This window comes from Emydura macquarii, unplaced genomic scaffold, assembly GCF_026122565.2.
Source record: "Emydura macquarii macquarii isolate MOO-44397 ecotype Brisbane River unplaced genomic scaffold, CSIRO-AGI_Emac_v2 contig_1479, whole genome shotgun sequence".
NCBI lineage: Eukaryota > Metazoa > Chordata > Testudines > Chelidae > Emydura > Emydura macquarii.
In genome coordinates, this window is record NW_027131616.1 from 3,041 (window position 1) to 26,207 (window position 23,167).

Genomic DNA, 23,167 nt, shown 5'->3' on the forward strand with positions numbered 1-23,167 from the left:
TTCTTTGTTATTGTAGAATGGCTAATCGATATCTCCGATCTGCCAGCAACACCAACTTGTTATCCCATTTGGTTCTTTCTCCACTTCCCATCTTGTTGCCTTCTTCCATGCGTCCCACTTTGTATGGGGCCTTAACTAAACCACAAGCATTTGAAGACTGGAATAAATGTATGGGGAGTAACCAGACTAGCATTTTCAAGTGACACAGTTAATTTGAGTTAATTGGCAATCAAATAATATGAGTTAAAACAGGACCACGGATTCTTGACTAAACAAGCCCTCTAGCCTCATTAAGGGATCTCACATTTAAGTCATTCTTAGATTCCAATTGTCACACATAAGATCCTATCAAAGAGCCACAGTTACATGGTTTGGTTAGGTTCGGCTTCTAGTTTATTTGAACCACCATTTTATTGGCAAGGCAACTTAACACACTTTTCATAGATTCATAGAGTTCAAAGCCAGAAGTTAACATTAGATCATCTAGTTTGATCTGCTGTAGATCACAGGCCCTTACATTTCACTCAGTTACCCCTGTATTGAGCCTACTTTGTGTTTGACAAAAGCATATCTTCCAGAAAGGCATCCAGTTTTGATCTGCAGATATCAAGAGATGGAGAATCCATTACGTCCCTTGGTTGTTTTTTGCAGTGGTCAATCACTCTCACTGTGAACAATGTATGCATTAGTTCTCATTTTAATTTGTCTTGATCCAGCTTCCAGCCATAGGTTCTTGTTATGCTTTTCTCCGGTAGATAAACAAGACCTTGAATACCCAGTATTTTCTCTCCCTGAAGTCACTTCTACACTGTAATCAAGTCACCTCTCAGTCTTCGTTTTGATAAATTAAATAGATTTAACAAACCCTTTAAGTCACTCACTCATGGTTAGGCATTTTCTCCAGCCCTGGAATATTTTTTGTGGCTCCTTTCTGCACTCTCTCCAATTTGCCAACATCTTCTTAAAAACGTTCTCTGTTCTCTTTTCCCTGCTGCTCCCAGCCGTCCATCTCATTGTCTGCGGGATTTCTCCGGCCACCTGGCAGGGCAGGGATGCACAAAAGGGTGGCCAGGATGAAGCGGAAGGGGAGGAATGTGTGTTTGGGGGGCGGTGGGGGAGAGTTACATTCACCCCCACAAGGATGAAATAAACTGATGCCTCCACGCATATTAAATCCATGAACCCATGTTTTTAAAGCTGCTGTTTCCACCTGTAAGCAAATGATTTGCAAATATGCAAATGAGCTTCTTTGCTTTAAACATTCACAGGGCACAAGCTCCTTAGTTTTTTTCTTAGCGGATGGCAGCATGTCTCATCTGAACTGCGAATATGGTCACAACAACAGCCCACATGCCTTGCAACTCCCCATGGTCACAGTCTTTCAGCAAGGGGAAAGTGTGGACAATTACTGTGGCATGTTTGATCCTTGAGTGGCAGTCAGTAGAAAATGAGGTAACCTATGAGTAGGAGAGGCCCAGGTCTGGGTGAACCGTACCCAGTGTTCTGCTAAAACCCCAGGTTCACTAGAACCAAGATAATCCCAGTAAACCAGGATGTCCCAGCCTTTCCGTCCACAGTATTTTTCACTAGGAGGGTGGTGAAGCACTGGAATGGGTTACCTAGGGAGGTGGTGGAAACTCCATCCTTAGAGGTTTTTAAGACCTGGCTTGATAAAGCCCTGGCTGGGATGATTTAGCTGGTTGGTCCAGCTTCGAGCAGGGGGTTGGACTAGATGACCGCCTGAGGTCCCTTCCAACCCTAATCTTCTATGATTCTATAAAAGGCAGGCGCTGCACATAATGATTTCTCAGCTAATGATTTATCACTGGCAATAATGGGGTTAATCTAGGAGTGATGTGGTAGGAAAGGGAGAAAAAACCTGTTGTTGACAGCCATTTTAAACAAAGCTGATCACTCAGTTTGCAGACAGGGTGGGGGGATTATGCTGCATTCTTTCTGTAAACATTTTTTGTAAAATTCTTCCTTAGAGGAGTGTCTATCCTAAAGACATGACACTAGCTGATCCAGTTGTCATACTGCTTCTGCTTGCTGTAACTTTAGGGGTTTTTTTCACTGTGAAAAGGGGATGGAATACGAAAACCTGCCTGAACTTTCCCCCAGGACCAAGACCTTTACCCGTTCTTGGAAATCTGCACCAGCTGAACCTGAAGAGACCGTACCGAACTCTGCTTGAGGTAAATTAGTCGGGGCTGGTCCTGCTTTGAGCAGGGGGCTGACTAGGTGATCTCCTGAGGTCCCTTCCATCTCTCGTCCGCTATGATTCAATGAACACTTTCAAATGAGTTGGATTGCGCAGGCTGTACGTGATCTCATAGTTGCAAATGGAAAAATGCAAGCTAAGCAAAATGCAGGAGTGCCCAGCTTTAGAAGCAGTGCACACTGCGAGGGGAAACCCTTCATGCAGCCAGGGCGAGGGCAGTGCGGCTTGTGCATGAACTAGTCAATTAGGGATTGAGCCAAAGCCCATAGAAGTCAGTCAATGAAAGCCTTACCACTGACTTGGGTGTATCTGGGATCGGACCCTTCATTCGGGAACTGTCTGTATGTTAACTGGCCTGGCTAGGACTTTGATCTGTGCTGGGCCTCTGTAGTTACTCAATCGATCTTAGAGCAGCACTGCGCGATCCTGTCTCAGATCGCTGAGCGAATGTGACAAACAAGTTCACTGGTTATAATATTAACGAAACGTGCAGGGAAGTTTCATCCCGTGGGGTGGACATGAAGGGATCATGCAGACGGTGCATTTATCCTGCCTGCCATGGAGCCCTGCATGTAGCCCCAGGCCGGGAAAAAGCCCCTGTGGGGTCCTTCTGCCCCAGACAGAAGTGCAGTGTAAGTGCCCCGTGGCTGGGTGGGCTCTTTCAGGCACTGAGCTGAAGTAGTCTCTGCAGAGCCGCTCCATGGCCTGGGGGAAAAGACTAATCTCACTATGCCTACTTCCTCAGAAATCAGTTCCTGAAAACCCTTACACCTGCTGAGAATTCCCTCCCATTTGGTTATGCTTCAGGTGCCCAGGGCTGCGTAGAATAGTCGTATGCCATGCCATCCCATGCACCTTCTGGCCCCATCCAGCACAGGCTTCCTGCTGGGTTTAGTGCTTGCTATCATGCAGCTGAAAGGTGGCAAATTCAAAACTGATCAAAATGGACCCTCCAGCAGTGCCTTTGCATCATTACAATACAGGAAGGCAAATGCTCCCTGTGTCACAACTGAGTTCTCTGCCACCGGTATTCTAGTCTCCTTCCTTACAGCATCACACACTTTAATCCTCTTGCAAACTCCAAAGGCACCAGGGTAGGGGAAAGCGTGCTGACAAATGGAACCGGATTCAGGGAAGAGCAACGTTAAAGGAGAGACTAAGGGAGGTTGGGCTGTTTCTCCAAGGGAAGGTTAAGAGGTGGCTTGATAACAGTTTATAAGCAGCTGCACAAGGAGAAGGTAGCTGACAATGGGGGCCCTTTAAACTAGCCGACAAAGGCATAAGGAGATCCACAGCTGGAAGCAGATATTGGAAAATTACATAGGCAATAAGATGCAAGAGTGACTGTAATTAGTCACTAGAGTAGTTGTAACATTGACAGACCTCGCTCATCAGCAGGTGGGATTGAACTTTGGACCTTAGTGCATGAGCATCTACTGCATGAGCTAAAAGCCACCTCTCTCTTAACTAAGGCTGTAGCAGACTCAGCAATCTCTAGCTGGGCTATGTGCCACTCTAGGGGACAGCGAGTCACACCGAGCAGGCCTGGGTTACACAATTTCCAAGGGAAGTGGTAAATTCACATGGAGTCTTTACATGAAGACTGGATGTCACTCATGAAGATTTCAGGCTGATTACATTAAGGCTCCTTAACACAACTCTGGTCTCAGCATTACCGAGAATCAGAGCAGTTTTCTAGTTCAGCTGCAGTAATACCTAGCTCTTACATAGCACAGCTCATCACAGATCTCAAAGCACTTTACAAAGGAGAAGAGTATCATCTCCATTTTACAGATGGGGAAACTGAGGCACAGAAAAGGGACATGATTTGCATGACCTGACATGACATCACCCAGCCATGGAGTCAGCAATGGAACCCCAGTCCCTACCCAGTGCATGGTCCTCTAGGCCATGCTGCCTTCCTAAGTTATTGGACTCAAGAGCATTCACTTCCAGAGGTGGGAGGAATAGGTCTCTCCACTGCAGGTATTACGGGATAAAATTCTATGGCCTCTGTTATACAGGTGACCCAGACTAGATCCTTATCATGGCCTTCAGATCCATCACATTTCAAGTGGTCATTTATAAACTGCAGGGCATTACAGGCCAAAATTCTGCCCTAAGATGCTTGTGCACAATTTCTCCTAGCAATCAACTAGGTAAAGCAAAGGGTTAAGGAACGAAGCAGCTAAACGAGGAGGGGTGGGGGCATCCTCTGCAAGAAGCTGGCCTGCCTGACAAGTGAGAGAACAAAGAGCTAAGGTGGAAGCCTGGTGACCCTGTTTGCCGGGGAAGAGGAAGAAAGGATGGAGGAGGGGTGTGATATAGGTTGGGTTCCTGGAAGCAGAACACTCTCCTGTTTTGGGGTCTCGGGGTGGGGGGAAGCCAAAGCTCTGGGCTCTGGGTCTGACCAAGATGGACTCTGTCTGCTTTCTGTGCTAACAAAGAACTTTTTCACACTGTATTGCAGACAACTAATAAACCCTTCTGCTTTACAGGGCTGGCTGAGGGTCACTGTGGAAGTTGGGGGTGCATGACCCCCCTTTGGGGAGGGTGTAAGGCTTTCCCAGGTATCCTATTCAGGTGCACTCACTCTGGGGGCTCACGGAGTGGAAAGGGGTGGTCTCAGGAGGCGGTGAAGCCAAGAAGATTTACCCTAGTGACAGTGTGCACCCTGAGGGGCTGTCACACTGAGGAGGCTCCTGCCAGGGACTGATTCAGAGCCGTTAGTGAGCGCCGAGCCTGGGCACCCGACAGCTGGTGGCAGCGTCCCAACCATGGAAGCAAAACAGCAGTGCTCATTGATCAAGTGATTTAGTAACATGCCTGGGGCTGTCTTATAACAAGACACAAGACCCAGAGGCCAGATCCTTTGCTGGTCTAGCTCCATAATAGCTCCATTGGCTTCAGCAAAGGCAGAGTGATTTACTGCAGATGAGGATCTGGACCATTATGTGTTCATTTGAAGCAAAACGATCGCTCTCCATGTCTGACAAACAGGGAAGAGAGCAATCCAACCCAGGGATGGCCTGCACTCTGAATCGGCTGTCAGAGTGGACATTGGAACACAGCTCAATACCTTGGTAATATTTCCCTGCTACTGATTACAGACAGGTTCGCTGTTACGTGGTTGCTTTGCACTGCTCTGGAAAGGACTGTAAATCCAGCTTAATTGGCTGGCTAACCTCTGCTTACAGCAGCTTCGTGGCCAAAGCAACTGGCATGTACCAGAAAATGTGGACAATAAACAAAATAATCCACAAACAGAAATTCCTGCTAGTCTATAACAGTGAACTCAGTCCCTACAAACATAAACATGAGTCTGCCATACTCTCCAGAGGCAGAAATGTCATAAGGAGCAGCTTTATTCATCCAGAGACAGCAAGATCATGTTCGGGGGTGGGGGAGAAGGGTGTTGGAAGCCCTCTCCCTTCCTAATCAAGATCAGCTGCTCCCTGGTTTGAGACACAAGCCCCTGACAAAAGAGTAGCTGTCATAATGTGTGATACTAAGAACTACTGTGCAAGGTGCTGTACATACACCTAGCACAACATCACCTTCTACATACAAGGAGAGATTAAAAAGACTGGGACCATTCAGTTTAGAAAAGAGATGATTAAGGTGGTTTATGATAGAGGTCTATACATTCAGGAATGGTGTGAAGAAGGGGAATAAGGAAGTGTGATTTACCCCTTCACATAAGTCAAGAACCAGTGGTCACCCAATGACATTAATAGGCAGCAGGTTTAAAACAAACATAAGGAATTGCTTCTTCGCACAACACACACTCAACCTGTGGAACTTATTGCCAAGGGAGGTTCTGAAGGCCAAAAGTATAACTGGATTGAAAAAGGAATTAGATAAATTTGTGGAGGATAGGTCCATCAATGGCTATTAGCCAAGATGGCCAGGCATATAAGCCCGTGGTCTGAGTGTCCCTAAGCCTCCGACTGTCAGAATCTAGGATGACAAGCAATGAATCATTCAAACTAGCCCTGTTCTGTTCATTCCCTCTGACACATCTGGCAGTGGTCGTTGTCGGAAAACAGGATACTGGGCTAGGTAGACCATTGGTCTAACCCTGTTTGGCCATTCTTCTGTTTTTCTGAGACAGCCCCTGTGCTGAAGAGCTTGCCTTAGATAGACTGCGACTCCCATCTCACTCACTTGTGGCTGTATCCTGTGCCCCATCCTTCATCTCTTCATTGTCTATTTGAGCCTTGATCCTGCATCAGGGTCTGCTAGCAGAGAGCCCTATGCCTGTGCAATCATGCTGATCTCGATGGTGCTTAGATTTTATAGGTAATCCTTTACAGAATTCCCAGGGAACTAAGCAGTGTGTCATTTGTAGGGGCTGTTTTCTTACAGGGTTACAAATGAATTTATACGGTAAATTTGTCATAGACATTAGAGCAAAGCCTGGTCCCATGCTTCAATAATTAGGACACTAGCCTAGGACTAGGGAAACCAGGCTTCAGTTCCCTTCTCTGCCAAAGGCTTCCTGTGTCACCTTGCGCAAGTCTCTCCGTGCCTCAGTTCCCCAGTCTGTAAAATGGGCTGATAGCACTTCCCTACCTCACAGGGTGTTGTGAGGATACATTAAAGACTGTTTCAGTGGGCATCGGACATGTTCTATGTACCCAGCATTCTTAAGCCTCATGCCCATATTGTAGCAAGACTTAAACTTTACAATATATATTTTTAAATAAAATAAACAGCAGCAGGAGATCAGTACTTTGTATAATTGTCTCTTGTTCGGATACTGAACCTGGCACTCGAATTGAAACCCAACAGCTGGTATAACATAGTATGGACACATATATTCATTCTGAGATGTATTTGCTTTCAAAGACCCAGAAAAGATACAAGATGGTGAAATAGCAGACTAGACCTAAAATCCCATTATCTTGATATGTGAGCTTTACCTGATTATAAAATCTGGAAACATTCTTCTGCTGTCAGGGAACCCAACAATTTGGAACAGAGAGCATAAATTCTTAGTTGTATACTTTCATGCAGCAGTTTTCCTGTTGACAAAGATGTGACCAAGACACTGGGGACTCGATACAAAAATATTACAGGAGATATACCAAGAGGCATTATTCAGCAGAGGAAGCCCACCCCTGTCTATGGGTGGAAGACACATTACATTTACAATGTCTACGGTAACAAAACAAAATCTGAGGTGAAAAGAAAGGAGATGGAAGAGTCCTCTGGGCAGACATCATTCAAATGCAAATTACAACAGGATCCCAAGGAAGAAAATGGTGGTGCTGTCTGGAGGCAATAGATACAAGCTGCATGGTGAAGGAACACAGCAGTTTTCTCTAAATAACCTGCTGAGGTTGCTGCCTTTAAATCCCATATGATGGTTCCCAGAGGCTTCCCCTTTGAATTCACTTCACTGGTCTTGGAAAGACCTAAAATCTGATAACCAATATGCTGTTGAAAAGGACTAGGAAGGGACGGGATTCATCTAACGAAGACGAAGAGTATCTTCGCAGACAGGCTGGCTAACCTAGTGAGGAGCTTTAAACTAGTTTTTACCTAAGCCCGAAATCATAAGACTGTTTCAAGTGCCTCCAACCCTGGACAACATTCTTCACAGTCAAGGGACATGATTGGAATAACTCTGGTCCTGATTGGAGCGCGGTCATGGATGGGTATAAACTGTTGAAAGAAGGAGTTTGTATGTAAGAGAGCACTATGACTGCTCTGTGCTCCAGTATGAAGCTGGAGATAAGTCAGTTGAGTGTCTCTGGGTTAAGCTTAGAAGCAAGAACAATAAGAGTGATGTCCTGGTGGGTGTCTGTTACAGACCACCAGACCAGGATAGATGAGGCTTTCTTTACTCAACTAGGGAAAGTTTCCAGTTCACAGGACCTGATTCTCATGGGAGACTTCAATCACCCTGCAATACAGCAGAGTTTTTGGAGAGTGTTGCAGACAAAGCAAGTGCTGGAGCAACCAAGACACTGGGGACTAGGCAGAGTGACCATGAATGGTCGAATATTACAGGAGATATACAAACTGAGGCATTATTGGCAGCTTATTGAGGGAAGCAAACCATCCCGATGTGCAGAAAGAATAGCCGTCCAGCTTGGCTTAACAAAGATGTCCTTGGCGTAAACGCAAAAAAGAAGCTTACAGAAGTGGAAGCTTGGTCAGATGTAACATTATATAAACATGCTCGAACGTGCAGGAAGAAATCAGGAAGGCCAAAGCACAATTGGAGTTGCAACTTGAAGGGGAACAAGAAGGGTTTCTACAGGCATGTTGCCAACAAGAGGAAGATTAGAGAAAGTGTGGGCCCCTTAGAGAATGAGGGAGGCGACCTAGTGACTCATCCTCTGGGACAAGATCAGCTCAGAAGCACTGCACAAAGCTGAAGGAATGCAAGTTACAACAGGATCAAAAGGGTGCTGAGGGAGTTGGCTGAGGTGATTTCAGAGCCGTTGGCTATTATCTTTGAAAGCTTGTGGGAACAGGGGGAGGTCCCTGACGACTGGAAAAAAGCAAATATAGTGCCCTCTTCAAAAAAGGGAGGAAAGAGGATCAGGGCACTGCACAATGTCAGCCTCACCTCAATCCCTGGAAAAATCATGGAGCAGGTCCTTAAGAATCCATTTTAAACTTGGTGGAGGAAATCAGGAACAGTATGGATTCACTAAGGGAAAGTCATGCCTGACCAACCTGATTGCCTATGATGAGGTGACTGGCTCTGTGGATGTAGGGAAGGCGGTGGATGTGATATACCTGCTTTTGATACTGTCTCACACAGTATTCTTATCAGCAAGTTAAAGAAGTATGGGTTGATGAATGGACTATAAAATGGATAGAGAACTGGCTAGAGCATAGGGCTTCGAGTAGTGATCAATGGCTCCATGTCTAGCTAACCGGAGTGCCCCAGGGGTCGGTCCTGGGGCCGGTTTTGTTCAACATCTTTATTAATGATCTGGAGGATGGGGTAGATTGCACCCTCAGCAAGTTTGCGGACGACACTAAGCTGGGGAGTGGTAGATACCCTGGAGGGTAGGGATAGGATACAGAGTGACCTAAACAAACTGGAGGATTGGGCCAAAAGAAATCTAATGAGGTTCAACAAGGACAAGTGCAGAGTCCTGCACTTAGGAAGGAAGAATCCCATGCACAGCACTGGGGATGATGGGCAGCAGCTCTGCAGAAAAGGACCAGTGGATAAAAAGGATATTCAGCAGTGTGCCCTGGTTGTGCTAATGGCAACTCATTGCCAGCACTGGTCTATTCGGCATTGGCATTTAGAATATTGTGTCCAGTTTTGGCCCCCCCAAAAAGGATGTGGACCTCCCATGATTCTGGAGCACAGGCTTGAGGGAACTGGGCTTGTTTAGCCACTGCAAAAGAGAAGAGTGAGGGGGGATTTGATCTTAACTACCTGAAAGTCCAGGGAGGATGGGGCTAGGCTGTTCTCGGTGGTGGCAGATGACCGAACAAGGAGCAACGGTCTCAAGTTGCAGGGCAGGAGGTCTAAGTTGGACCTAGGAGGGTGGTGAAGCTGGGTTACCAATCTCCATCCTCTGAGGCTTGACAGCCCTGGTTGGGATGATATATCTAGTCCCTTTGATGGACTAGATGACCTCCTGACCTCTAATATTCTATGATTCTATGATTCTATATCCTCTGACCAATCCATCTCTGAGCTTCACCCAATATCTTCCTTGATTACTCAGTACTCTCCTCACCCCCAGCTTCTTCCTATGTGGCCCAAGAGAACTCCCTGCTTGCAGTTGCCATCCTCACTTACCACCACTTACCCCACCAGAGACAGCTACAGCACAATGCACGTGGACAGCCTAAGTTATCTGTGAGTTACAAAGAAGCAAGGACTAGATTCACAAAGGGTCTTAGGTGTAGCAAAGCTGAGGGATGCAACACTTCACTTTTAGGCACCTAGAAAATCACAAGAATACTACGATCCACAAAGCCTGAGTGAGGCACATATGTTCCCTATACAATTAATGGGGAGAGCTAGGCACCTTCGAATTGATCACTAACGCCAGCACGGTAGGCAAATGGATGCCTAAATTAGCCAATGGGAGATGCTGGTGAGAGGGGTGTGTCCTAAGCCCTGCCCCCTCAGCAACATAAGTTCCTAAGTCTGGTCTGCAGGAAGGCACCTATCTCTGCTAGTGATCCACAGCCAGGAGCCCCTCTCCTGGAGTCAGGCAGCTTAGGCCCCTGACTCGGTGTTAGGTGCCTGCCTCACTCCACAAAAATCAGTGGGAGGAGGAGGTGATGGTGCCAAGGCCCACCTTATAACTTTTAGCCCAGTGGTTAGAGCGCTCACCTGGATGAGAGAGACCCAGGTTCAATTCCCTCCTCAGACAGAGCAGGAACAAAAGATCGGAAGAGGCATCTCCCACCTCTCAGGAGCATGGTCTACCCACCGAGCTATGGGATATTCTGATGGAGGACTCTCTCAATCTCTCCTGTTCATAGAGTCATAGAAGATTAGGGTTGGAAGGGACCTCAGGAGGTCATCTAGTCCAACCCCTGCTCAAAGCAGGACCAATCCAACTAATCATCCCAGCCAGAGTGTTGATACTGTTCCATTTTGGATAAATAATTAGAGTCACTGGGCCAGAGAGAGAGAATGAATGTCTCTTTGCCTAATGCTCAGGGCACTGACCCAGGGACCAATCCTCCTGCTCCAATGATGCTAATCATTTATTCAAAGTGGAACCGCTTCAACAGGAGAGGTTGAAGGAGACTATCCCATAGCTAGATGGTGAGAGCATTCTCTTGCGAGGTAGGAAACCACTGTTCAAATCTCATCTCTGTCTTAGGGGGGAATTGAAACTGGGTCTCTCACATCCCAAGTGAGTGCTGTAACTACTGGGCTAAAAGTTATAAGGTGAGTACTAATACCACCACCTCCGCCCCTTCCATTGGGCTCGAAATGTGCGATGGGCAGGTGAACACCCTAGTTCATGGACTGCACTGCGGCTTTGGCAGGCGATAGATATCCAGATGCCTAGAAAAAGGGAGAAACTTATGAGCCTAGGGAATGTTTACCCTGAAAATTTAGGCACCAAATGAGTTTGGGCACCTACAAGGTTTGGCGAGAGTTCTGTGGAGCCTGCAATTGGGAGTTAGGAGCCTAAACCTGTCTGGGATTTAGGTATCTAATTACCTTTGTGAATCCCACCATAAGAGCTTATAGAATCATAGAAATGTAGGGCTGAAAGGAACCTTGAGGTCATCTAGTCCAGCTCTGCACTGAGAAAGGATTAAATATAAATTTGTTTTACTTAACAGTATAACCCAACGCATGACCATGTGATGTTGAAAGCAACACAATACTTGTGATAGAGTTACATTTTATGCATGATTAATAACTACTTGCTAGGGACAGCTTTGAAAATGTAGCCTTTGGCATTTGGGAGACTGAGCATTATGGAAATTTAAGGTCATTAGATATTGGCTGCTCATATTCAAACCTGAGGAATGCTATTTTCACTATTAAAATACATTTACCTACAGCTTGTGTTTGTGTTGGGGGGTTCTTTTGCCTTTCAGGTTTAATCTTTGCTCACGGTGAAAACTGGAAAGTGATGAGAAGATTCACTCTCACGACCTTACGGGATTTTGGTATGGGCAGGAGGACCATTGAAGACAAAATCCTAGAAGAATGTGATTATCTGATAAAGGATTTTGAATCCCACAAAGGTACGCATGTTTTGAACTTCATAGTGTAACACTGATAATCATATAAAGTTCTTCAATACATTTGGGCTTGTAAGCCCCCTTTCTCTATGGTGACCAGAGAGCAAGTGTGAAAAACCGGGGCAGCGGGTGGGGAGTAATAGGCTCCCATATAAGAAAAAGCCCTGAATATGGGACTGTCCCTATAAAATCAGGACATCTGGTCATCCTACCTTTCTCCTACCCTCAAGGACTCATCTCATTTGGAAACTAACTCAGCCATGATTCTTCTGCCCTTGATTCCAGCCAGTCAGAATTTAGGGGAAGAGTCTGAACCAGCTGGAGCACATTGTTGGCTCTATGAGGGGAAGATCCTGGGTGGATTAGCTTAATAATAATGGGCCAGTTCCTGTGTTCCTCACTGAGGCAAATCTCAGACTGACTCTAATGGAAGTTTGACCTGAGGATCTGACCTAAGGGAAAGCTGTAATGAGTCCTCCTTCTCTGCACAAGGGCCAGACACTGCAGCAATAGCTCTGCTTAAAGGAAGCCAGAGACTGCTCCCTTCTATTGTCCCAAGGAATGCAAGTCATCCCAAAAGGAGTCAGGGGAGGGCTATTATTTCAGTGATTTCCAGTAAGGAACCCATCGGATATCCATAAAATGATGATGATGATGATGATGATGATGAATGGTGCCATTTAATGTTTTTCAGGAAGCCCCTTTGACACCCTTAAGATGATGAATGCTGCTGTTTCCAATGTCATTGTGTCAATAATACTGGGGCACCGATTTGATTATGAGGATCCAAAGTTTCTCAGGCTTATCCATTTAATTAATGAAAGTGTCCGACTTTCTGGGAGTCCCACAGTTATGGTAATATTAGTTAGTCTGCTTTATCCCATGTACATTTGGGGGATTACAAAGTATTTCCAAAAGAGAGAGATCCTAATCCCAGGCTCACCAACAGCACGGTTATTAGAGCACTCAACCGGGTGTGAGAGAATCAGGCAAAACAGCAATTTGAAGTTGGGCCTCTTGTATCCTGAATAAGTGCCCTAATCACAGGGCTATTGGCTATTCCAGTGGATTGTTTGCTCCCCCGAGACCCTTCAGGTTTTCACCAAAAATTCCATCCTGGAGCTGCAAATCCTTTCCTGATGAAAATTTCACCAAAACAATATGCTTCTTTGAGAAGTTCAAGTTTCAGTGAATTGGGATTTTCTGATTAATCCATTTCATCAAAAAAATTCCTGACCATCTCTGCCATCTGTGACGTTCCCCTCTGCAATCTGGACTGGTATATTGCTGTGTCACAGCAATCCCCCATTCCTGGAGTGCATCTCACTCTGCTTCGCTGTGTGAATCCCCACTCCTGGGCAGCTCACGCACAGCCAACAGCAAGCGAGTTGTCATCCTCTTCCACCCCCAACTCAGTGAGTAAGTGCTTCTAGCTGGCCACTCATGGGATTATGCAATGGTATGACCCACAGCAAATATCCCCAGTCCCAGATGCTACCCTAGGAACTGCCATTTTACAGAGTTCAGTGCTGCCACTGGACTCTGCAAGCTTATATGTTCATCGATTTATCAAAGAAATTCATATGCATCAGCTCTGCCACTTTAAATGAAGTTTCTACACACACCCAAACCACATACATTGCTTTAGATAAAACAAATACATAAATGTATTAAGTACAGAAAGGTTTTAAGTGATTATAAGCCAGAGGAAAGCAGGTTAGATTTAATCAAAAGTAAACAAAGGAAATTCGCATTCTAAGCTTAACACTTTCAGCAACCTTACAGTCTTAGATGGTTCTCACCACAGGCTTGTTGGTCGGCCTCCAACCAGGCTCTCCCCTGTGGTCAATGCTTCAGTTGCTTGATGTTATTCGTAGCTGGGTTGCAAGAGAGAGAGAGAGAGAGCCCAAAATGTCCTCCTTTTTCAAATGTCCCTGCATCCCCCTCTGGGGCCTCACCTCCTCCCTTCAGGGTCAGGTGACCAACAGTATTCCTGCATGGTCTTCTCCATGTTCTGAATCGATAAGCATCACCTTATCAGATGCTTAGGCTAGTCCATTGTTCCAGGAAGACCTGGGTTGTTTTACTCATGCCTTAGTGAGGCACGAACTGCCTCTATGCTTTTAGCGTTTGCCTGGGTCTGCTTCAAGCCATGTGTGACACATATTGGGAATATTACATAGCAGAGCTTCATAACCATACATATGACATTGCAAGTGTCGTGGAAAAGATCACGCAGCTTCTCTTTTAGGGTTGGATTGAGCAGAACTTTAATTGTGACATACACACAGGCAGCTAGAGCTATAGGGAAGCCCAGACAGCACGTCCCTGTGCTGATCTCTGGAATTTCACCTTGGTACAAAATACAGGTGGCTTATATAGGTTTTTTAAGATTCCTTTTTACATAGAGATCATATAGTGGAGTTTCTGATACTTAACAGGTCATTTACCGCACATAGGGTACATATAACACACAATGGGGGTCTCACGGTGCCAGCACATCCCGGTGATTCTTTTGGTGCCAGTGAGTCCCGAGTCACATATAGTCATTTGTTATCTAACTGACAAGGTATGGCTGGGTGCTGTTGCAAAGATAGTTAATGTCTTACAGCATAGACCAACGATTTTGCATTTCTATTGTAGTTCTAAGACATCCTGCCCGAATTTAGCATTTCTATCACAGTTTCAGTGTAAGGCATCTTGTTTTCTATCACAGTTCCAGTCTAAGGCATCCTGTCTGAATTTTTGTGATTCCACACAAGAAACATGCTACCATAACAATCATGTTCAGTCATGAACATTCCAAAAACACCTTACGTGACATACTTTGCATTAAACAATACACAGTTACACTATAAGGGTGAACATGAATGATACACAGTCACACCATAAGGGTGTACATGGGTGCAGTGTGTCACACCGTCTCTAACAGTAAGCAGAACCAGATGCTCTAGGGATAAAAGCAAGAAGCCCTTATGGCAGACAATTGTTGAATTACCTGCCTACATTGAATAACCTGTTCATGGAAAATCCTTCCCATAATCCTCACCACCATCATTTAGTTGACTGGCTTCTGCCCAAAGCATGAGAGTTGATATCTTTTCTACAACCAATTCAGTTGACACAGTGGTTAAAAGGCCAGTGACTGGTCTAAACTCGCTCTCCCACCATTGCTATCATCAGCTCAACAGTACCAATGGCAGCAACAGCATAAAGTGTTAGGGTAACGGAGGTTATAGACACATCCCAGGAGACTAGTTCAAAGAGATGTTGCATTGACTTCAATGGGAATTCTGCATGTGGAAGGATTGTAGAATCAGGCCCTATAATTACAAGGTCATATTTATCTTCTCAATATATATTGCTGTAAATACACGTGTTAATTATGAATGATTTGTTAATCATTATAATCTGCATTCTCTTTTGCTAACTGGTGCTATATTCCCTTCCTTCAGCTATTCAATATGTTTCCTGCCCTGGGGTTCCTACCAGGAAATCACAAGACTGTCTTTAGTAACCGGGAAGAATTCTTCTCCTTTATTCAGCAGACTTTCATCAAATACCTGAAGCAATTAGATCCCAATGACCAGAGAAGTTTCATTGATGCCTTTCTCGTCAGGCAGCTGGAGGTACCAATGGTGTGAGGGAAAAGGGGAGATAGAAGATTTTCCCTGAAGCAAATAGTTTTTAAATTTAATGGAGAGTTTTGTACTTGCAGGAAAAATCTAATCCCAATTCCTATTTCAAAAATGAGAATTTGCAAAGCCTGGTGAGTAATCTGTTCGCGGCTGGGACGGAAACAACTTCCACCACGCTCCGCTGGGGCCTTTTGCTTATGATGAAATACCCAGCTGTTCAGAGTAAGATTTCCGAGCCCTTCTACCTATTCATCACACCCTTGCTCTGCTCTGTATGTATTGAGTGTGCTTTTGTGCAAACTGTGTTCACACACATACAGACACCACAGTCCTCATCCAAGACCAAATGCAAGGCCTCTGGCATGATGTCATCCCTCGCAGTAGTGAGAAGACAGACTTGGCTGTAATGAAAGTAAAGGGAATTCTTTATTGAGGCTGCTGGACTCAGTTTTCCCTGGTCATTTAGCTCTCTGACTAAATCACTCTTTGCTGCCTAATGTCCCCATGCTGAGTCTCCCGAAATCCTGGACTGCACTAAGGATGAAAGGGACCGCAATGTATTGTAAACCTCAAGCACCGGATACAGATGCGGAGTACCCTCAACTCTCATTAATAAGTGGAAGTTGAGCGTGTTTAGCACCTCACAGGGTCAAACCCCAAAAGCACAAGCCCTGCCCTTTGCACTGAGAAAGTACCTTCCCTGCACTCAGTAGACTACTACTGTTCACATCTAGAAGAGGCCCGCTTATATCTGCTCCCAAATTACCCATCTGAATCTTGTTCCTTTTCAGCCTTGGTAATTAAGGCATTTTAGAAACAAGAGGTTTGTCTCCTAATGGCATAGATTATGTTGCTTAGCAAGTATCAGTTGTATGTTTTTTTTCTTTCTGTCTAGTTTCTCATAGGGGTTACCATCACAATAGTATATGAGCATTTGCTTCCATTCTCTTTTTTAACTGTTCAGAAAAAGTCCATGAAGAGATTGAAAGAGTTATAGGATCTGCCCGGCTTCGTTATGAGCATCGGAAACAAATGCCGTATACGGACGCAGTCATCCATGAAATTCAGAGGTTTGCTAATATCCTGCCAATGAATTTGCCTCATGAGACTACTGAGGATGTCAGACTTAATGGCTATGTTATTCCTAAAGTAAGTTTTTAAGAGGTACTTAGTTACCCAGACCTTAAAGCTCACCAATTCAAACAGTACAATAATAGATTATTTAAATTCCACCAGACAAGAAACCCTATGACCTCATGCACATAAACGCTATGGGGATTAGTGGGGATTGAACCTGGGGCCTTCAGAAGCAAAATCACAAGCCCATTTAATTGGAGCTAAATGAATGAACTTGATAGTTTTTGGCAACCTAGCAGGCCCTTTTCTTCACAGGGGTCAGCACAACCCTAGAAGGACACACCGTCCCATCAGTAGATTTGAACGAGAAGGGAGAACATTTTCTGAATATTTCCTTTGCTCATTTACTTAAGAGAACTAAAAATGTTCAATCATGAAACTGATGGCAGGTTGAATGCTCTGTGAGCACTTTGTTTTCACATGTGATGACGAGTTCACTGAAGCCAAGTCCTTCCCGCACAACAGCACAACACCCACCTCCTACCCAACACAGTCTGTGCTGGCTCCAAAAGAAGGAAGCCATCCACACCACTTTCAGTCTAGATAACAGTCATTTCAGACTAATCAAAACTTTAAACTGCTGAGCTCAGACAAGACTAACCATGAAATAAAACATGTTGTGATGTCTGCAATGCCCTGGTTCAGACCGCTGACGTGTTTATGGGAAAGAGGGAGCGAGATACGTTGTCCAGAGAATTTGTCAACTATGAAGACATATGAACTATTGATAAGGCAGGGTGAGAAGAGGAAAAAGCCCAAGTCCTGGGCACCCCCGCAAGGGATATATGTGCTGGATAATATTATTGGGTCAGATCCTCAGCTGGTGCAAATTGGCATAGCTCCACTGAAGTGAACCAGGCTATGCCAGTTTACACCATCTGATGACCTGGCCCATTATCTTTATGAACGAAGCTCACAATTTATGGTCAATCTGATATGTTTATTAGAGCTGCTAGAAAAATGGCTATTATTTTTTCTATTATTACTTATTTATTTAAGGACTTCTTTTTTAACTGAAGGGTTTTTTTCCCCCAGTGTCATAGAAAAATGTCCAGGACAAAAAGAGAAAAGTTGTTTCTGGGTTTGAAAACCATTTTGGGTGAAAATTTTCTGTTTTCAGAAACAGTTTTTAGTAAAAATTTTGGTCATCAGTAAAAAATTTCAGGTTGGGGAAAATTATGCCAAAAAGTGAATTTTTCCACAAATGTTTTTGTTGAAAACACATTTCCGTGAAACAATTATGACCAGCTCTAATTTGTATTTCATGATAAATTTTAGGGTACTTATATCATCCCCTTACTGGCCTCTGTGTTGTATGACAAGACTCGGTGGGAGAAGCCTGGAGAATTTTATCCTCAGCATTTCCTCAGCACAGATGGAAAATTTGTGAAGAATGAGGCATTCATGCCTTTTTCAGCAGGTAACTTCTTTTCAAGGACAGCAGTTTACCTTTGTCTTTTAGCTTCCTCCTTCTAAAGCATCATGTTGGACCTCAGTCTGCCCTTGCATTCAAGGAATGGCTGGACACAACTCTCTCAATACTGCTCCTCAATTGACTGGACAGAGACACTCAGGAGTAATGCTAGGTATTCCCTTCCTCAGGGGGCTGAGTTCACTACTTCTGAGCCCTGCTGAGTGAGGGATACAAAAGGCTTCAGCTTGAAAATCACAGTTTCCAGAGATGGACCAAAATCCAGAAGCAGACACTCTGAAATCTTAGAGACTGAATCTGGACCCAGAGCTAAAGTAGAGCAGGAGATGGCTTTTTTCCAAAACCTGTCACTGTGATACCTTGGGCAAGTTAAAATGGTCCTTTAGGGTGACTACTGTGTGCTCCCTTCCAGCCATTGGGTTGTTCAGAAGGCTATGTCTATCCCCTTGCATATGGGCACTAGGTTACCTGACTAACCTTATAGTCTAGTGGAGTGAGCAAGGTACTAGGAATGGGGAACTTCTGATTTCTAATGCTAGCTCTGCCCCGTACCTCCAGTGTGACCTTGATGAGGGCACTTAGCCATTTTAGGCCATATTTTTCCATCTGTAAAAAGGGGGTGATAACACTTGCTTTCTGAAGACTGGCATGGTGAGGATGAATTAGCTAATTATTGCTAAGCACATATCCACAACTCTTTCCTGGAGTTAAAAATAAAATCTGTTGAGTTGCTGTTACTTTTGAAATCCTTCTATCGTTGGTGCATTTCATTACAGGTCGGAGGATCTGTGCAGGCGAGACTCTTGCCAAAATGGAGCTCTTCCTCTTCTTTACAAGCCTCCTGCAGAGATTCACATTCCAGCCTCCCCCTGGAGTTACCAGCGCAGACCTGGACCTCACCCCGGCAGTTGGGCTTACCACACCCCCAATGCCCCATAAGATCTGTGCTGTGCCATGCAGATAAACTACAGCTTCTTGGGAAAGACACACAAACTCAATCTCATTCCATCCTACCGCTTATCCCTCCCAGATACAGCCAGCTACATGTGATCTATCTTTATTTTCAAGTAACTAGGGGTATCTTCACAGCACTTTACCCTATGCCTCACACCACTGTAACCTGCCAATTCCTACCAAAAACAATAAAAGATGTAACACTCTTGCAATGTTGTGAAAGATCAGTCTCCAACTCCGAGCACGTGGCCATTTCTTCAAACCAGCCACCAAAATTTCCCAGAGCTATATTGATTATTCAACCCTTTTAAAATATTTCAGACCAGCCTCAACTGTAACAGGGCAGCTTGCCCTTAGGCTGGAGAGCCTGGGCCCAAGACAGCCAACCAAGTGATTCCAATATAAAAGGCAGTCGGATGCTATAGTGGTGTCCATCTTACTCGGTTTGTGTAAACTAGCTGGAACTGGTGGAAGAAGCAAGTTAGGCTTCTGGAGAGCCCTAGCCAGATAAAGCTTGTGACTGGCAGTTAAAGAAAAGAAGAGCTGAAAAACTTCTTGTGTTTGTTTTGCACTTTTGAGGTTTTTTGGCAGGGGGGTTGGGGGAGGGGAGCGGCGGGGTTGACAGACTGTTGCTGGCCTGAGGAGAACTAGTGAAGAGCCAATGAAAGGATTGAGTTGAGAAGGTCACTGAAGACTGTGTGCGTTTTTAAAGGGGCCTGGCTGAAGGGGAATATAGAGGCAGGAGGGCCACAAAGGCCCCCTGCACCCTGCTCTCGTCATCCTCCTCCTCGTCCACGGAGTCCTCATCATTGTCCCTGGAGTGGGATGGAGCGGAGGTATCAATGCTGCATGGAGGCACCGTGGTGGGGTCCCCGCTGAGAATGGCATGCAGCTCCTCATAGAAGCAATGTTTTTTGGGCGAGGATCCAGAATGGCTGTCCAAATTCCTTTTGCTGGCTCTGAGCTGAGCCAGAACAGACTCCTCGCCCCAAAGACCGATGAGATCTAAGACCTCTGGGCGACTCCATGCTGGAGCGCGTTTGGGTCATGCAGTAGCCATGAGGCGTTCAGCTACAAAGTTCTCTCCATGCTGGCAGCACAGGAAATGAAAATTCAAATGTTCCTGGTGCATGGGGTGGGGCATTTCCGATGAGCGTGGCCACGTAACAACAGAGCACGAATGTCCAGAGCGTTCTGGGATTCCTCCCGGAGGCGAGAAGCTTTGAATTACGTTACGGTCTGTCCACACTGACACACAATCGAACCAATAAAATTGAATTAGGCGCTACGCCACTTGCGGAGGTGGTTTTATTACATCGACTTTTGATGCGTGTTAAGTCGATGGCACTGCCGTGACAGTGTAGACGCAGGCTTTCAGAGATCGACCTGAGTGACGTTACATCGACCTCCGTCGCCAGTGGAGACCAGGCCAAAGTGGGGGAGATAATATCTTTTCTTGGACCAACTTCTGTAGGTGACAGAGACAAGCTTTTGAGCTTACACAGGGCTCTTTTCAGGTCAAAATGGCATCGTCTATTTGGCTTGACCTCACACATATGGCACATGCGAGGTCACACTGTGCTGAGGTTTGTTCTACAAAACCTCCATGGGGCTAGACAGAATTGTCCCATGAGCCAGATTCAGCTTACAAGCTGGGCAGCAGCAAGTCAGCATGCAGGAGCCTTGCATACTTAGACAACACACGACCAGATCTCACTTAACATCACTAAGCTCTACTAGCTTCAATGGAGTTACTGCTGATTCCAATGAGGTGAGGTTAAAATCTGGCTACTGATGTACCAGAGGACCCGGAGTTTGTTTCTATAATAAAACAAGGGTTTTTGTTGTTGCTTTTTTTACTTTTATGCTTTTTCAATTGTTTCCCCCGACTCATTTCTCTTTAACACTTATAATAGCCACAAAGAAAATTGCCTGCACATCTCAAACTCCGACACCCACAAGATCATTCGTTTCCAGATCTGCTTCGTGGCTTCTTGTTTGAAGGCTGCTTCAGGGCAACACGGGAAATATCGTTCGTGCATGAAATTGACAAAGAGTCAACAGGGAAGCCTCAGTTGCAAAGGAATTGAAAACTCTTCGAAATAAAATCCTCTACTAATCACAGGTCACAGTAGCCCACAGCCTGTTTTGTCTGATTAAGTCCAGCATGGCATGATCTATAGGGCTGACCACAGGCCTGGGTGCTAGGAACTGCTGAATTTTTAACCTGACTCTCACACTGACTCCCACTGTGCCCTTGTTTGCCTCTATTCCCCCACTGTAAAAATGAGGATAATAGTGCTCATTCATCTCAGAACTATTGGGAGGTTTAACTAGTTAATGTTCAAAGTGCTCAGATGATTAAAAATAGAACTGTGCAAAGATGGAAGTTTTGTTTCATGAAAAATTTTGAGATTTTGAAATCTTCTTTCATTCTGAATCAGAGCGAAAACTGAATGTTTCAAAATTTTCCACAAAGGAAAATTTAAAAAAAATTCTTTGTGTCTATTGAAATATTTTGTTTCAACCAAATCAAAATGTTTTATGTCGAAAGTTGACTTTTTAATTTTGTATTATATTATCATACTGAAGATGGAATGTAATACAAAAAGTGTAAGAATTCTAAACGAACAGTTATTTCAGAGCAAAAAAATCAAAATATTTGATTGCAAAATTGTTGAAATGGGATATTCTGACATTGGTAGAACTTACTTTTTTTCCAGTTTTCTTCCAGAACAAAATTTCAACAAACAGGACCTGATTTCCTGAAGCATTTCAGTTTTGACAGAATGCACGTTCCAACAGAATATGTTCCCTCAAAGTTTATGTAACTAGCTCCAGTTAAAATGACTGTATATTATTATTTGTCAAGCCAGGTAACAGGAGAGGTTACTTGTGTGTTTTCAGAAGTTCTCTGTTTAGTTATGCTATTAGCGAACACATGTTCATAAGCTCTAATATTGGCAGCACCCCATTCCTTCTGAAAAGAAAGCAAGATTTTGGAGATCTTACAATATCACTTTAACATGAGCTGCTGCACCTTTCAAAGTCACAGTGCACAGCACTTTGCAGAGATAAATGAATCCTGATCTTTTTTTTTCTAATGTTATATTTTTGCAGACAAAGTCCAAGGAGAGATAATAAGAGTTATTGGATCAGCCCAGCCACGAATTGAACATCGAACTAAAATGCCATATACTGACGCAGTGGTCCATGAAATTCAGAGGTTTGCTAATATTCTGCCCATGGACTTGCTTCACGAGATAGCTGAGGATGTTACTCTGAAAGGTTACTTTATTCCAAAGGTGACCTGGTTGCGGTATTACCTTTCTTGTGGTCTGTGAAGTTGTTAAAGTCCTGATTCTTCTGATTAACCCTTTAAAGTCCTGGTTTGTTGATTAATGTTGAATCGCATTGGACGTCTCATGGCAGTATTTGCAATAGTATCATTCACTTACTATTGTAGTTTAAATATTTATTCTAAGCTATAGTCCAGGGACCATGTTGACCTATGGCATAACATTTGATTTAAAGGGAACTTACATCATCCCCTTACTGGCCTCTGTACTGCAAGATGAATCTCAGTGGGAGAAACCAGATACATTCTATCCTGAGCATTTTCTTGACTCGGAAGGAAAGTTTGTAAAGAAAGAGGCTTTCATGCCTTTTTCAGCAGGTACGTTCTATTTTACATTTACTGCGGCAGGGCATAGATATCCAAGATTCAGCAGCCTATAACATAAAATGGTGGATCTGTAAATATGATCCTCACATCCTCTATTTGTCCCTTCTGTGGGATAATTTGCCATTTTATACAGTGCTACTGCTGACAGCACCTGTCCACCATTGGATACTCTAATTTGCAACTTGCGGGTATTGTTAGAGTCCCAGTTGCTTTTAAATGATCATATCTCAAGGGGAATCTAATAAGTGTCTTCAAATATGTGACCTAATGAATTTGTAGAATCCTCATCATTGGAGGTTTTTAAGAACAGGTCAGACAAACACCTATCAGGGATGGTCTAAGTAGACTTGGTCAATATGAGGGGATGGACTAGAAAAAAAAGGTGGAGAGGTTGT

General features: G+C 44.5%; 1 protein-coding gene across 1 annotated transcript; it reads left to right on the top strand.

Moving 5' to 3' along the window:
• The first annotated feature begins 2,071 nt into the window (after positions 1–2,071).
• Positions 2,072–19,878, top strand: LOC137156901 (cytochrome P450 2K1-like). Its single transcript, XM_067553886.1, has 8 exons — positions 2,072–2,195; positions 11,780–11,929; positions 12,621–12,781; positions 15,382–15,555; positions 15,645–15,786; positions 16,529–16,713; positions 17,980–18,121; positions 18,910–19,878. Exons 2-8 carry the CDS (start codon positions 11,815–11,817, stop codon positions 19,095–19,097), a joined length of 1,107 nt encoding a protein of 368 aa, XP_067409987.1. The 5' UTR covers positions 2,072–2,195; positions 11,780–11,814; the 3' UTR covers positions 19,098–19,878.
• The last annotated feature ends 3,289 nt before the right edge of the window (positions 19,879–23,167 follow it).

Excerpts from the sequence above, each read along its gene's own strand:
- LOC137156901 (XM_067553886.1), top strand. The coding sequence starts at position 11,815 with ATGAGAAGATTCACTCTCACGACCTTACGGGATTTTGGTATGGGCAGG. Across the intron at positions 12,782-15,381 it reads CTGGGAGTCCCACAGTTATG|CTATTCAATATGTTTCCTGC; the intron begins GTAATATTAGTT and ends CCCTTCCTTCAG. Across the intron at positions 15,787-16,528 it reads GAAATACCCAGCTGTTCAGA|AAAAAGTCCATGAAGAGATT; the intron begins GTAAGATTTCCG and ends TTAACTGTTCAG.